The 16,989-nt window shown below is 39.4% G+C and overlaps 1 protein-coding gene across 1 annotated transcript in view; it reads right to left on the bottom strand.

The window, feature by feature from the left end:
* Positions 1-5,789: 5,789 nt before the first annotated feature.
* The window catches only part of LOC114653563 (LYR motif-containing protein 4), a 379,770-nt gene continuing 368,570 nt past the window's right edge, over positions 5,790-16,989 (bottom strand). The window contains exon 3 of the mRNA XM_028803950.1: positions 5,790-6,073. Within this exon, the coding sequence (XP_028659783.1) occupies positions 6,002-6,073 (72 nt within the window). The 3' untranslated portion in view covers positions 5,790-6,001. The remainder of the gene's footprint in view (positions 6,074-16,989) is intronic.

The raw sequence follows: 16,989 nt of genomic DNA on the forward strand, positions 1-16,989 counted from the left end.
ATGATGAAGTCATACAAATTAACGGAAAAATTGTTGATCGGTTACACGGCAAATTGGTTAAATCAATAGACCAAGAAAGGTAATGTAGTACATCTTCTGTGGCTAACATTAGACAACAAAGGATATCTTGATATGCCATTCGTATTAAAACGTTAATAGTTTCCCGTTAGAATAGATTTTGCAAAGACAATCAACAAATCTCAGACCCAAACATTTGAAAAAGTCATTTTATTTAATAGAGAGTAAGAAATGAATTGCAATCACGGGTAGTTATACGTCGCGTGGATCCAAATTTAACACTTCACATGAAAATTAAAATCTGTTTCAATTGTACATCCACATCCCCATATGCAAGTGGCAGACCCATAAAAGAGGGGGTTGGCGAGCAAATTGAGAAGGGGGCTGTTATACTATATATTATTAATTTTAATGTCACTGTTCTCTGTGCCCACTGTTATAGACTCATTCATACAGGCAGACCAAGTATGGTACAGAGGGGCACAGCTTCAGTATTTAGAATTGCCGAGCCAAGCACAGGACTAGAGAGCCAAAGGACAACTGGAGAATTGAATAGTCAGCCTAAAGACAGACTAGTATATTTCTGTCTTCTGTCAGTACACTATTTTCTTTCCTTGTTGGGAGAATGAGAACTGTATGTAGGCATTGTGCTATTCCTGTATTTTTTGAAGGTGGGGCTGGAATCCTTCCTGTCCTTGTTTGGATCGGAGCCAACAGCCTGCACAAGGAGCAACGAGTATATAAGAATGGACACCTACGGCCAACACTTTGAAGTATGTCTTCCGTCCGAGGCCGAGCAGAAGATTATGTCTTCTGTCCGGCTAAAAATCCTTTCAGCGTGGCAACGACAGATGGCAGGCTGCACAGGTCAGGCTACCCACAGGCTTGACAGGTCTGCCATAAGCGTCCCGTTTGTAATGCCGCGTAAAACCGTCAATAAAGAGCTAGAATTATCCTAGCTTGTCGTGTAAGCTTGTAACCGTCATTTTGCATGCTGGGTGGGATAATATTTTTTTTATTTAAATTCAGGTTATTAAAACGCCGCAATTGAAAAGAACACATTTCCAGAGAGCTAATGCCTCTCTTAAGGAAACAGGGGCAAAGCCCCCTAGTATGTGTGTGTGTATGTGTGTATGTATGTATATATATATATATATATTATATATTCATTGCATTCGTAGTCTGAGTCCCGACCTGATTGTATGGGGGGGTTACCTACCAGGTAACGCATGTGGTTGGTCTGCCAACATGGAATGTTGCATTGTTTACTCTCGAAGCATGACACGTGTTTCACCCTCATTTGGGCTCATCAGGCGTACACACTCTACTGCTCCCCTTGCAGGGATTGAACCTCGGACGTCAGCGTCAGAGACGAAGTCCCTTTACGCTGCGCCACGGCGTGTAGTTAGTTTGACAGCCTGTAGATCGGAGTAATTACATTCATTGCATTTGTAGTCTGAGTCCTGACCTGATTGAAACACGTGGTGTACTCTTTGCATTATTTGACAGTAAACTATGCAATATATATATATATATTGTATTCAGTATTTTGTAGAAGCCCTTTTGGCCTACAATTACAGCTTTGAATCTTCTTGAATCAATCTCTACAAGCATTGCACACCTGGATTTTCAGTTTATCCCATTAATCCATGCAGATCCTCTCAAGCTCCGTGAAATTGATGGCAGGCGTCTCTAACCTTCTGCTATTCAGTGCTCTCCACACGTGTTCTATGGGGTTTAAACCTGGGCTTTGGCTGGGCCATTCAAGGACTTGTCCCAAAGCTACTCCAGTTTTGTCTCAGCTGTATGGTTCAGGTCTTTGTCATGCAAAAAGGTGAACTGTTGCCTCACTCTGAGGATGCATGTACTCTGGAGTAGGTTTTCTTCTGGGACCTCTCTGTATTTGGCTTAAAGGTGTTCAATTGGCTTTGTCATTACACACACACCAAATACCAGTGTCATCTGTAACAGAGAAAACATGACTCCAGGATGCTGACCATAATAGTTTTTTACTCATCTTCCATCCAATGTCTGGATTCTTTTGTCCACTGTAAACTTTTCATTTTACAGTTTCAGATATGGCTTTTTTTTTTTAAAACTCTACCTTGAAGGCCAACATCCCAGAATCTTCTTTGACACTGGTATATGATGGATATTTAGGAAAGAAATCCCCTGAGGACCTCGAGTGTTTGATTCTCAAATAATACATTCTGCTATACTTATTCTTTTGTGCAGTTGTGCATCTGGACCTTCCCCTTCTTTCCTGGTTCCTTTTCCAGTTCCCTCAAGACTGTAATAGATACCTTAGTATAAAATCTTTAGTTTTTGGCACTCTGCCACAAGTAATGATTTTTATTTTGCAAAAAAATAAAAATAAAACATACTGACATATTTCTTTGATAAAGTTGTTTCATTTTGTCCATTTTTTAACCCAGAAGTCAACTTTAACAATGCCAGACTCTTGCACCCCAAGTGAACAGAATTAGATGTTTTGGAGATGCTGTTAAAATTACAAAGGTCTCTCTATTTAAATGAGCATTTAAACACGGCTAATTAAGGATAAGCTGAGGGGGATTACCATTAGGACACTGAATGAATGGCTTCTGCAAATGGGGGTGTGCAGTGATATGTGAACGATAAATTAAAAATCGGACAGTTAAGCGGTAATAGTCATTAGAAACACTAAATACAATACAGTGCAATAACAGAGTAGTAATGTCTGTTTTTATCAATGTATCTTGATAAAAAAAAAATGGTATCCATTTCCATCAAAAATTTCCGTGTGATATGTATACGAGTACAATCGTATACAGTATACAGTACAGGCCCTCATTTTCTGTTATACTAAATGTGTCGATGTAAATAACAGAAAAATCTAACTGGGCAGTGAATAAAGTTTAAAACAGACGAGCAGCTTTGTAAGCTTCTACCGACACTTATGCTCGCCCTGGCATTGTCATTGGCTTCGTTCCACAGGCCCGGCTCTGCTGCCACTACCCCACTTATTTGCTGGCCTTGACAGCTGCACTCCACATTTTTCACTTTACCGTGTTCGTTACTTTGTACCCTCTTTATGTTGTGCTTTATCTGTGTAGCTTTTCATGTTATGTTTCCTCCTGTAACTTTTTGTTTTCTAATTTTACACCACAGCCACCCAGGATATGTTAAGCTTCTGTTGACATTTACTGTGAAATCTGTCAGACATACTGTACCTCCAAGGTCTTCCTGATATCCACATCTTGTGTTTCTACCTATTAAATTTGATACTGTTTTGTAATGTTGCTTGCCTTATGAAGTGGCTTATTAATGTTACTGTTTAGAACTGAAACTGACGGATATTAAATAAAACACATATGGAATGAAAATTGTATACATATAAACAATGGGCTTCCCAGTTTCTTAATTCTAAAACAGTGCATATTAACAGATGGAAAATAACATCAGCACTTTTGTGTATGTAATCAGAAGTTAACTTCTATTTGTCCCATTATAAAATACATAAAGTAGATCTCACTGGCATCTCTTTTAGGTAGCCATGGCAACGCGGTCTAAGAAGACGCTCATCCTCAGAACTTGTCAGTTTAATTCTTTGTGGACACAAATTGAGTTCAGCATGAATCCAACTTCTGCATGCAATAGTGCTCAGTCAACAGAAGACATGACACTTAATGCTGTGAATGGAGACCCAGCTAAGCAAGTCATTAATGTCTGTTTCAAGGTATTTATATTTACATCTCAGGATAATGGAAAAGTTTGAATTGGGCACTGTGACAACCTAGCCAAGCACCCAGCACACTGAAGATCAGTTATTAAATTCACTCAGTCGTTAATATGACAGCATTTTTCTTGTGCTGCAGTAATAACACAAACATCCCGAGGTTGTGATGGTCTGACCCAGTCCGGTGCTTTTAGTGGTTGGTGTGAATGTGACAGACATGTAAACTGAAATATCTGTGTAGCTTTCTCTGTTGTTTTCCCTTATCAGTTTGCAGGAAATTATTTTTTTTTACAATAGAACTAGGGGGTTCCCCCTGCTCACCAACCCCCCCTTGCCGGCACTACATGCCAGCCAATTCACGTCTGTGCCACTCGCGTTATGAAGAGGGGGGCTGAACGCACCCCAAGGAGACGCAGTCGCTCCTCCGAAACCCCCTCTTAAACTGTGATACAATGGAACCAAATTGTTTTTTTTACCTCCTCCTTGCTCGATCAGCTGCTGGCTTGCTGCTGCTGCCGTGCCACATGATGTGCATTTCGCATGGCGCTTCAAACATTTAAAAGCCTGCACAGCAGCTGTCCTACTCTTTGTTTTTATTTCTGGCCACGGGCGTGGTTAAATCTCATGGCACAAAGTCTCGTCTCACGAGACGCAAGTTCTTGTTATTTCTTAGTTTATAATTTAAAAACGGAATAAGAATCTGAAAATCTAACATCATTACATTAAAGTGTGATAAATTCTGAAAAAAATGATACCAAACATATATATGCAGGTTTTAAAAAAAGCCTGATTTAAAGCGTGACAGAAAACGTGACATAAAATCATTGCACTTTTAGGCTTAGGATTTTATATATAGAGAGTAGATCTATGCATTTGAGTAAGGAATGGGAAAGGGAGGAAGAAGAAGATAATTAAAGGAATCACCTCAGGTTTAAAGATCTTTCTAAGTACTTTGGAGCAAACTTTATACCTCTTGATCATAACCAAAATTAAAAAAAAACATAACATTTGTAAACTTTGTTCTCTCTCTTCAGCTCTGACAAGGTAACTTTTTAAATAACTGTGCAGTAAGTTTTCTCAGAGTGCCACCTTTCATACTCATGCTGGTCCTCTAACCTCATTTTCTTTTGAAGATATGTTTATTCTGCTCTTCTCTCTACCCCTGCACTTCTCTATCTTTTGTGAGAATACGTACAACTATTAAGTGTACCATTTGTGAGTATGATTGAAACTAGTGCCTTTTTAAATTAGTTTAGGTTAGCTCAACTTTAAAAACCTCCTACTCATACTTCGTGTAGCCTGAGGTGATAGTTATATATTCATCCTGACTGGCATATTTTATAATATTTTTGTGAAATGATTCACCTGGGAATTTGCTTCTAACAGTCAACTGAACTTAAAAGCAGGTCAAGGACTTCAGGAATACCCTCTTACAATATGCCACCTGCCAGAATGAAAAGCAGTTTTTCCTGATATTTCACAATTCTAATTCACACGATTCATAGTCTGTTTGCATGGTGAGAAAGTGCTGACATACTGTGCTGCTTAACCTTTACTGTCAATAAAGTCATTCTACCCTTCACCCACTGGACCATTCATTGGGTCATAGGCTAGAACCAATATGTTCATCTGGGATTTGCTCATTAACAAACACAAGAAAAAAGGCTGTCACCTAAAAAGTTAATTGTAAAAATCCAGAAAGATTAATAAGAAATAAAAAGTGGGAAATAAAAGCACTCTGGAAGGTGACAGCAATCTCTCTACCTGAAGCATTGAGCACTGCGTTTCATTCATTGTGCCTTTGATATCGCCTGGGATATCGAAGAATGGCAAACGCGGGATGGGCACCAAACCTCTGGTTAGTGTCTGGACTTTCACTGCTGCTGCCAGGGCAGACTCGGCCACCCATGACGGAAACCGAGAGAAATCAGGTTCAGCAATGGGTGGATGGCTTGTTTTTTAACATTTGCTATTATTTTTTTTTGTGCAATGCAATGTTGGTTTCAAATATAAGCATTTATAATATATTTAAAATTTAAGTGACAAAAAGAACTTATGATTGAAATATCTTTTTAATGGAGCATCAACACTAAACACTGTTTTAATGTGGTATGCATCTTTCTGTCAAGGATGTATATACTAAAGAAAGTTGATCAATTCATTTTGAGATATCCAACAGCTTTGCACAGAGAGGGATTTTTTAATTGTATTCATGAAGGTTGACTGCAAACGGAGGAATGCCAATGATTTTCATGTCCATGTTCTTCATTGCACTTTTCTCTCTCTCTTGTCTTCAATCACAGTCATCTTGGTAGCGTACATCTGGCCAATTAAAACCTAGCAAGAGACATGAAAGCATACAGTTAGTGAAATCCAAAATGTAAGCAGCAAATCTTCTCAAATCTAGTAAACAATTTATTGGACAATAATTTATGTCCAAGTGTATGATGTGGCTTTTTAAATTATGCTGAGTGTTCTCTTGCTGTAGTCAAAAATCTGAACATCATAATTATAATTATATTTTGCTAGTCCATTAAATTGCCACTATTAGGAAATAAATGTGCAGTACAAAAGTTAATTGTTCTACCTAATAATCACTAACAAAATAAGCTATCATTTAGAAAAATGTATTCTTCTTAAGTGATTAAGGTCAATTTGTAAGGCTATTATAGAGGAAGCAATCAGCCGACAAATGAGGCAATGACGGACAGACAAAGACAGAAATAACAATAATAACAACAACTACATTGGCAACACGTGACCTTGCAGTGACCCTCATACTAAAGCCGCAGGGCGCACCAGCTTTAGGTCAGTGTTTAGGTGTACTGATGGTTTTTTGGTAACACTTTAGACAAGCACTCTGAAGCAGTTGACAGAAATGCATCTCGAACAAAGGAAATGAATAATGAACACAGAGAAAGACGTTTGCACTTCTCCTTAACATGAAACACAATTGACATTCAGACGATTTCAAATTGAACGAATTTGATTAGTCTTACTGTTTAACAAAAAACATGGATGCTTAATACAGTATGTGCTTTCAATGATTCCACTGCGAATTATATGAAAATGAAAAATATTAGTAGGAATTCAGGTTACATAGCCTGAAGTGTGGAGAACAAGTCAAGGGAGGTTACACCTAAGCTCTAAAACGCATTAGTGAGGACTCATCTGGCCTCCATATTAGAAAAAAGTTTAGCAGCAATTACTAAAGAAAGGCCAGAGATCAAACTTTGTGAAACAAATATGTCAGATTTATATTGCAATGCAGTGTGCCAGGTCAAACTGTTCAGCATGCTACAAAATGCAATAAAGTAGGCAAAAATAAAAAAGGGAGTGTAGGTTAATGCCTGCCTGATGGTGTCTGAGATTTACTCATGGAGACCTCAAAGGCAATATGTAGTCTGAACTAATGATGTTTGAATTCAAACGCCATAACAGTGCCATGATGACTAGATACACAAACATAATATCCATAAATTATGCCACTAAGTTGCCAAAATGTTAATAGGAGAAATGAAGAAACAGAAAAAAAAAACCCCGACAGACAATCTTGCTACTATAAAAAAAGTGGGCTGATCATGAAGGAGGTACACTGAGCTGCTTCATCCAGCCAAGCATTCGCCCTCAGCCTGCATTTCACCGACCAACACAGGGCACAGCCATCACTGTGCTGAAGGCAAACAACACACAAAAAAGCACAAATAAAACTCAAAGATAGTGTGCCACCTCCTATACTGTAGTCTCATTACCACATTTGCCCTTTCAAATGGTTATGGTGATTTTACAAAAAGCGTGGCTATCTCGCACCCTAGAAGTGAATGGGACATCGTCAGCCAATAGAATATCATAAACCACCAAGAACACAAACACCACAATGAAAACTAAATTAATAAATAAAGGCATTCAACAGACTGATAGGTGTAAGTGAAGTCAATAGAAGTTACTGGTATTTGATATTTTTGATACATCCTGCAGGATAATTCACTTTTTGGGGGTGGTATGTTTTGAGGAATTAAAATTTAGCATCTTTGCTGTTATCCAGTATTGTTACTTAAAGGTTTTGTTTGGCATTTTTCAAGTTATTTCTTCACAGTCATGGGATAAATTAATTTGCCACATGAAACTGTCTTTTAAAATAAAGCATTTTTTTTATAAATAAAAAACATGCCTGTTGGTGTATTTTAAAAATGGAGCTCAAGAGGCACGAATCCAAATGTGAAAATGAAACCCTTAAAACATACAAAACACGTTCACTTTGAAGAGGTCACATTTTCAATTTTAAAAATATGTACCATTGGCATTTCTGAGGCATGTTCTTTGTGACAACAAGTGTGAACTGGTAGTAACAAATTTTATCACAGATCCTTAGTACTATTTTTTTGAGGTAAATATATGCATCCTGTTTACGTTTCTGTTTACAGCTGCAGTCACGAACGGAACTTTACATTTTAATAGGCACACCCCAAAAAGCCGACTGTCCTACACCACACTGCAGCTTCAGGCTGTGTATTTGTCTCTCCAATTCTGTTGGGTTCCACCGCTTCTTGTAACAAAAGATGCTTTGCGCACATGGATATGAAGTGCCTTATATAGCAGCAAAGCTGTCAGTACGCCATAAAATCATTTGCTTTGAGTTCACATCAGTCATGAAACCACTGTTGCTGCGTGTGATTCAAACCAAGTGCCAGCACTAGCAGGACATACATAGGCCTACTTAAATCATACACTATTCTTATGATTTGAGTACACATGGCATATTTTTATTAAATATAAAAATATATATATATATATATATATATATATATATATATATATATATATATATATATATATATATATATATAAATAAATAAAATTAATCACATACAGACACAGTAGTTTAACAGCAGATGCACACTCAATTTATATTTTCCTGAATGGCACCACATATACACACCCATCCATGTTGCCATCTTGTTTCAATCTTGGATGCGTGTAATAAAAAAACAAGTTAAGAAAACTGTTTAATGCCACAATTTCATGGATTGTTGAGTCTGCTGTGAGTGCGCTGTATTCCAACACTGTACTCTACTCTATCTTTGGCTTCTCCTTCCACTATATACTATCTTCTCTTTTATTGATGTGTAAACCAGTGCAGACTTTGTGATAATTACTCAAAACTGTGTGAAAAACATTGTAATGCCATTTCTAGTGATTTTTTATATGACTTTACCTAACCAAAATCATGAGCCCACCGAAGCTGTAGAGTGCAGGATCAACTTATAAACTTTCATATTCTGTGGTGGTATATTTCAAATCCCTTATGAAATGAGAATCATGGAGAGTGGCATGTTGGTCAAGCCTGCAGACAAGATGCTTTGCACACATGACAAGTAGTTTGCACTGATTACACTACTTTGCATTGTTTTTATCAAAGCCTTAGATATTCGAAAGAACTAAGCATATTGATATTATGGTATGCTTACAATTCCAAATAACAATTAGCACTATGCACTTTCTGTGGCATGTCAATAAAGAAATACTGGATAAATAATAAAGGAGGATTATGCCATGAAGCTAAACCACCACGAAACAGACTGAAGCGCCAAAAACCAATTATGGAATTTTACAGCACATACTGAGAACATGATCATACAAAAGCAATTGAGGATAAAATTTTTGAATGAGTACAAGTAACTATTAACTTCACTGTTTCTTCTCAATAGATATTTACTCAAGCCCATTATATTTATGAGGTCCATGCTCTCATTCATCATAAGTAATGGCCCGATGAGGCCTCCCAACAGTTGCAGGACTGCTTCCAGAGAACCGACTGGGAGGTTTTCAATCACCAAGACTTGGAGAACCACACTACGGCTGCACGTAGGTTCTGCACGGACAACGTCACCAGGGACAGACGCATAAGAATTTATCCCAACAGGAAGCCCTGGATGACGATGGAGGTCCAGAGTCTGCTGAAAGCCAGGAATACTACTTTCAGGTCTGGGGATGGGGCTCTTTACAATGTAGCCAGAGTGAACCTGAAGAGAGGCATCCGAGAGGCCAAGGCACCATACAGAAGGAGGATAGAGGACCATCTGAGGAGCAACACCACCAGGCAGGTGTGGCAGGGTGTCCAGCACATCACCGGCTACAAATCCAGCAACTCCTCGGCCGCTGAGGGAGATGCTTCTCTAGCAGAGGAGCTGAACATCTTCTTTGCCCACTTTGAGGCAACACCACGGCACCTCCATCACAGCCGCCTGTTCACAACAGCAACATACTCACGGTGGAAGAGTGTGAGATGAGGTGGATGATGACGAAGGCTGCAGGACCTGACGGTATGGCTGGACGGGTACTGAAAGACTGCGGATCAACTGGCTGGAATCTTCACTAAGATTTTCAACCAGTCCCCGTCCCAAGCCACTGTCCCATCCTGCCTCAAGTCCTCCATCATTGTTCCACTGCCAAAAAAATCCATCACAAACAGTCTGAATGATTTCCGCCCAGTGGCACTCACATCTGTCATCATGAAGTGCTTTGAGAAACTGGTGCGGAGTCATATCATCGCCTGCCTGCCAGCAGACCTGAACCCATTTCAATTTGCTTACAAAGCAAAGAGATCCATGGTGGACGATGTGGCCACAGCCCTTCATGCTGCCCTGACCCACCTGAAGCAACAGGGGAGTTACGCCAGACTGCTCTTTGTGGACTTCAGCTAGGCATTTAACACCATCCTCCCACAACGACTGGTGTCCAAACTGGCAGATCTCGGATTTCCATCACCAACATGTAGTTGGATACTGGACTTCCTGTCTGGAAGCTCCCAGAGGGTCAGGGTGGGTCCCCACACCTCCACTGCTCTCAGCCTCAACACCGGGACGCTGCAGGGTTGTGCGCTCAGCCCGCTCCTCTACACATATGACTGTGTCCCCACTCACCATAGCAACAAGATCATAAAGTTTGCAGATGACACAACGGTGGTCGGACTCATCTCGGGCAAGGAAGGTGAGCTGGCATACAGGGATGAGATGGAGTGGCTATCAGAGTGGTGCAGAGTCAATAACCTGCTCTTCAACACCACAAACACAAAGGAGCTTGTTATTGACTTTAGAAAAAATGAAACTGACATCCAGCCACCCATCATTGGTGGGGCCTGTGTGGAGAGGGTCCCGGTGTTCAGGTTTCTGGGCATTGAGCTGGAGGATGACCGGACCTGGAGCGCCAACACCAAGGAGCTGCTGAAGAAGGCGCAGCAGAGACTGTATTTTCTGAGAATTCTCAAAGAACCATCTCCCCAAAAATCTGCTCCTTGCCTTTTATCACTGTTCCATCGAGAGTGTGCTCACGTACGGACTGTGTGTGTGGTACGGCAGCTATACTTCCTCAGAAAGGAAAGTGCTCCACAGGGTCGTCAGGACAGCTGAGAGAACAATTGGTTGTACTCTCCCCACTCTGGAACAAATCTACACCTCCCGATGCCGCAAAAAAGCAATAGACATTTCACAGGATTCACCACATCCCGGTCATTGCCTCTTCCAGCTTTTGCCATCGGGCAAGAGATACAGAGCTATGAAAACCAGGACAAACCGCCTTAAAAACAGCTTTTATCCGAAAGCAATCATGGCCCTGAACTCAGAATAAAATTGCTCCATATCATTCGCCCAAAGTACAATATAGACCTTAAGTCAACCTGTGCAATTTGTATATTTTGTAAAGTACTTTTATTACTACAGTAATCCCTCCTCCATCGCAGGGGTTGCGTTCCAGAGCCACCCGCGAAATAAGAAAATCCGCGAAGTAGAAACCATATGTTTATATGGTTATTTTTATATTGTCATGCTTGGGTCACAGGTTTGCGCAGAAACACAGGAGGTTGTAGAGAGACAGGAACGTTATTCAAACACTGCAAACAAACATTTGTCTCTTTTTCAAAAGTTTAAACTGTGCTCCATGACAAGACAGAGATGACAGTTCCGTCTCATAATTAAAAGAATGCAAACATATCTTCCTCTTCAAAGGAGTGAAGCAAACAAATCAATAGGGCTGTTTGGCTTTTAAGTATGCGAAGCACCGCGGCACAAAGCTGTTGAAGGCGGCAGCTCACACCCCCTCCGTCAGGAGCAGAGAGAGAGAGAGAGAGAGAGAGAGAGAGAGACAAATCAATACGTGCCCTTTGAGCTTTTAGGTATGTGAAGCACCATGCAGCATGTCGCTTCATGAAGCAGCTGCACACAGAAGGTAGCAACGTGAAGATAATCTTTCAGCATTTTTAGACGAGCGTCCGTATCGTCTAGGTGTGCGAACAGCCCCCCTGCTCACACCCCCTACGTCAGGATCAGAGAGAGTCAGCGCAAGAGAGAGAGAGAAAAGTAAGTTGGGTAGCTTCTCAGCCATCCACCAATAGCGTCCCTTGAATGAAATCAACTGGGCAAACCAACTGAGGAAGCATGTACCAGAAATTAAAAGACCCATTGTCCCCAGAAATCCACGAACCAGCAAAAAATCCGCGATATATATTTAAATATGCTTACATATAAAATCCGCGATGGAGTGAAGCCGCGAAAGGCGAAGCGCGATATAGCGAGGGATCACTGTATTCGATTGGTTATTATTTTATCTCTTCTTGTCTTTTTAACTCTTATGCCTCACACTGAGTCAACTGTATGACAATAAAGATCTATCTATCTATCTACAGTATCTATCTATCTATCTATCTATCTATCTATCTATCTATCTATCTATCTATCTATCTAATGAAGCACTTAGAGCGACTGTGAGACATTTTTTGGTATTATTATTCTGTCCTAGAACATTGTGTTAGCAAGGTGTATCTCTAAAGAACCAGTCCGTACAGAGTGTGCGTTTCTGCGCTGATGTAGAGATAATGGACAGACAGCTTTATTCACCATGATAGTCATGGCTGAGAATCCGTATACTATCTGACAAGATGTTATGCAAAGTATCAAAGACTAATGACAAAGCTGAAGTTAAAAGGTGATAATCACAATATGGCTGTAAGTAAAATAAACTAAAGCATAGTCGGGAGGAGACAGAGCTTGGCTATATGTAACGAACTAGAAGGGGGAATAGAAATACACTAAAAGCTGTCTAACAATAATAACAAAGGTTGCAGTAGTAGCATAATTATTGTTTAGTTGTCTACAGAGACAGACTATAATTCATCCCCAGGCGGCAACATTCAATAATATCAATTATTGAAGTGGTAGCAAGAAAGGAGTATCTGAGATGAAAAGTAAAAACCAAAAAAAAAACCACACACTACTGGGACTGAAAGGCTGCCATAGACGAAGATGAGCAGTGAGCTGACTTGCAATATCTTTTCCCTTCCTAAATAAAAGCATGTACACACTGTTTACCATATAAATGTGGATCAATACTTGATAATACTCTTGACTTGAAGACCTGAAATATTTCATTAAGTTTTAAGACACTTGTTTTCATTTTTTGATTTGTGCCCCTTAAAACACACACACACGCACACAAAAAAACCCCTATCATTTTAGAATACAATGTAATATGGTAATCTAAAGATTAAGTTTGGTAGTTTATTTTTGAAGTTGGGAGTTATTTGTGAATGATGTATATTGATGTTTCTTTTGAGCTTTATGGTTTTGTTCCACTTGTTAATGGGCTACTGAAAGGATGCTGTTGACCCTCAAAGATCTATTGAGCAGGACACACAAGTAGACCTATTTTTGCCGCTGGCATGCTGGTGGGTAATGACAACTCTGCATTTAAATCAAGCTGCAAATTCTTGAATGCTGAGGAGAGCAGAAAAGAGGAGGCGGAGGAGTAGAGATTAGTCTTTGATTCAAAGCTATAGATGCTCTTTTTTGGAGGCTAATAAAAGCAGCTGATGTGCAGTAAAAAGTGATGAGAATGCCCTGTTGAGATTCTACATGCTAGAGCTTCCAGAATATGGTATAGCTTAATAACAGAGTGACTATGGGGAAGAAAAAGACAAAAAATTCTTTTACAACGTTTAAACTGAGTTATGCTGAGCCCTCTAGCTCAGAAAACCATGGAAATTCTGAGGTGTTAAATAGTACATAATCTTACAAAGCATGAGAAGACCAGGACAGACGAGTATTTGTCTAGGTGGAGTGCACGTGTGTAAAGCTGTAATGTATTTAAAAAACTCATGGTGATGCTTAGAGGTGAGCGGACATGTTAAATTTTAAAAAGTGACTTTACTTAAAAAAATAAATAAATATATTGTGAGACCCTGGCATTCCCCCAAAGGGTGCTTGACAATCCACCCAACTGTGCTGTGCTCTGAAACTTTGTTAAAACAGGCAAGAATTGGTTGTCTACTGCCAGTTCAACTGCCAAGTTAGAAGGCTCACCCATGTAACGTGTCTGGGAACATTTAAAGCTGGCCGTTGACCCGGCCGTCTGCTCACTTTCTATAGTCTCTCCTCCAGAATGAACCTGCGAAGCAGGCTATCTGTTCTTTGAAGAAGGGAGCTAAAGCAGTACAACTGCCAGCATCACTGCTTGTTTGCTGTGTGTTCGAGTGCTGATGTGACAGCTCCCCTTGGAATAAAATGCAAGTTCCTGTCTTCACAACAATAAAGCAGATTTTCTCAGAAGCCTGGATTCTCCTCCTACTCTCTTGTGCAAGTCTGAGACCAACACATCACAATATATATAAACAATGAACTTTTTAAATGACATACAATATTCCACTGACCATTTTACACTGATTAAGGCTGCTGACATCCCATATTTACAAGTTTAATACTTCACTTATATCAGCAGTTCAGTAAACCTAAAAATAATGACACTCCTTAATTCAAGTGTAGCATTTTTGAGACATGAAAAATAATCATTTTAATTACTTTTCAAGATAAGACAGCAAATGGGCTACATTGCATTGACTTTATGATATAAGACACTTGATATACACTGTGACGTTTGTTTGCTTTGTATGATTTACTGAATTTGTCTGCTAATGGACAGATATGTATCATATTATATATATGATTGCATAACAATTGCAAGCAAGTGTCTTCTGGGACACATTTCAATATTAGACAGATGAGTTAATTAGAATTTCACAAAGACTACAATTTAGCAATGTGTTTAATGAATGAATGAAAGCCATTCAAAACATGTCAATTAACAACTGTTATGACTGTATATTGGCTTTAACATGAAGTGGAATTACTCAATCACTTTATCCAACAGTAATAAAAATTATATTCTACACAGGGAGTTAATTAACAACATTAATTAGTAATTCAAAACAAAAATGAAGGCACACATTCGATTATTTTTGATGGCTAATATAACACTCATACAGACTTATGGGGGTTGTGTTCATCCTTAGGCTTATTATGTTATTACTATCACAAAAATAATAACTTGGAGGCAGAAAATCAAAATATGCAGACAATAAACAGATTTTAAAATAGGTTTCTGTTCATTATAAAACATTATGGAGTATAGGAATATTCTTTTTAATTTAATATTTGTTTCAGTATTAGCAATAAAAAAGATAAAATAATATTCAGTTAGTCAATACATACATAAATAAACCTTTAAATGTTCGCTGCAATGTGCCTGCCTGATAATCCAGTACCTGGCTCTTCAATCATTGTGTAGGGTTCAATCACCAATGAACTGTTCATGTAATTGGGAGGATGAGAGCTTTTATGTGTATCCTTGTGAATGAACTGATATATTATTGTATAAATGCACAGTGAAGTAACTGAGAACAAGTAACAGCATAATAAAAATACAAACACTTCTGTGTCTCATTTGAAACTGTACTTGCTCCCTTTAATTAAACAACTGGTTAAAGCAGCTTAGGTGACAATACATGTAACCAGATATTTCGTGCAGGTAACCGATCCATCTCTCACACAGCTATGGAGAGGTTTTGGTTCACTCCTTGGGAAAATTTGTGAGTTTTAAACATGAATTACTCATGGGATTTATAAATGGACTTTCATAATAACATTCCAAAATGGAATTTGATGTAGATTTTCATATGCATTCCTGCATGACAGTACAACACTTCAGCTTCTGCTCACAGTGGAACGACCTGATGTTCTACTTAACAATCCTGCGATACTGAATTTGATCCATGTTTTCTTCCGTAAGAGAGGTGTACTGCGCCAAATGCAAAGAAGACATTCCTGACAAGTGACTCCACCAGCACTACCATGCCTGTCCTTTTTACTTCAGATAACAGTATTTGCTTTATCCATACTTAAAAGTGTCACTCTTGACTCTTTTGTCTATTGAACATTGTTTAAGAACTTCTGAGGGTCATTCTTTCAAGATCACTCATTGGGGTTGGGTCACGAGTTCGCTGTGTGGCACTCACGATATCTTTGCCAGAGGACGAAGCTCCAAGTCTTTAGAGACCTGATGCTTCATGTTTTGCAATATGACTGTAAGACATGGACGCTATCCAGTGACCTGAGATGAAGACTGGACTCCTTTGGTACACTGTCTCTTCGGAGAATCCTTGGGTACTGCTGGTTTGACTTTATGTCGAACAAGAGGTTGGTCACAGAGTCCTGAATGAGGCACATAACCTGTATTGTGACAGAGTGTCAGTTACGTCATTATGGCGCAATTCCAAGAGGGTGATCCAACTCGCAAAATCCTCACTGCTGAGGATCTGAGCGGCTGGGCCAGGACAAGGGGATGTACACGTAACTCCTGGCTGTAGCAGATAGATGGTCATTTCTGGAGGGTGGGACTGGACTGCATCTGCCCTTTGCTAACCGGGATCTCAAAATGCTCCGTCACTTGGTGGGTGTGGCAACATTCTGTACCAGTGCACACTCCCAACCTGACGTGACTGATCTTGACGTGATTTTCTCAGAACGACTACTCCTGGGGGAGACTGACTACTGTCTAAAATGTTCTCCATTTGGACACTATGGTACTCACTGGTTTGTTGTAGGCCCAGAGCCACATAAATGTCTCTGTAACCCACTCCAAACTAAGGGACCTTAATAAGCCAGAGGCTTTGAGGAATGCTGCCGGCTTCAGTCAAATAGTAAGGGAAAAAATTAAAGAGGTTTATTTTGGGCAGGGCAAAAAAAAAAAAAATCAGTCCAGATTATTAACGACACAACTGAGCAAAGTTTAAGCCGAGGAACTTCTCACTAAGAGAAACAGCATTGTCAATTATCTTCTCAAAAAAAACCAAAATAAAAACACCAAACTTTGTACTTTTCAACACATGATCTAAGCCTGCAACACATGGAAAGGTCTGATGAAATTTA

This window comes from Erpetoichthys calabaricus, chromosome 6 (assembly GCF_900747795.2).
Source record: "Erpetoichthys calabaricus chromosome 6, fErpCal1.3, whole genome shotgun sequence".
Taxonomy (NCBI): Eukaryota; Metazoa; Chordata; class Cladistia; order Polypteriformes; family Polypteridae; genus Erpetoichthys; species Erpetoichthys calabaricus.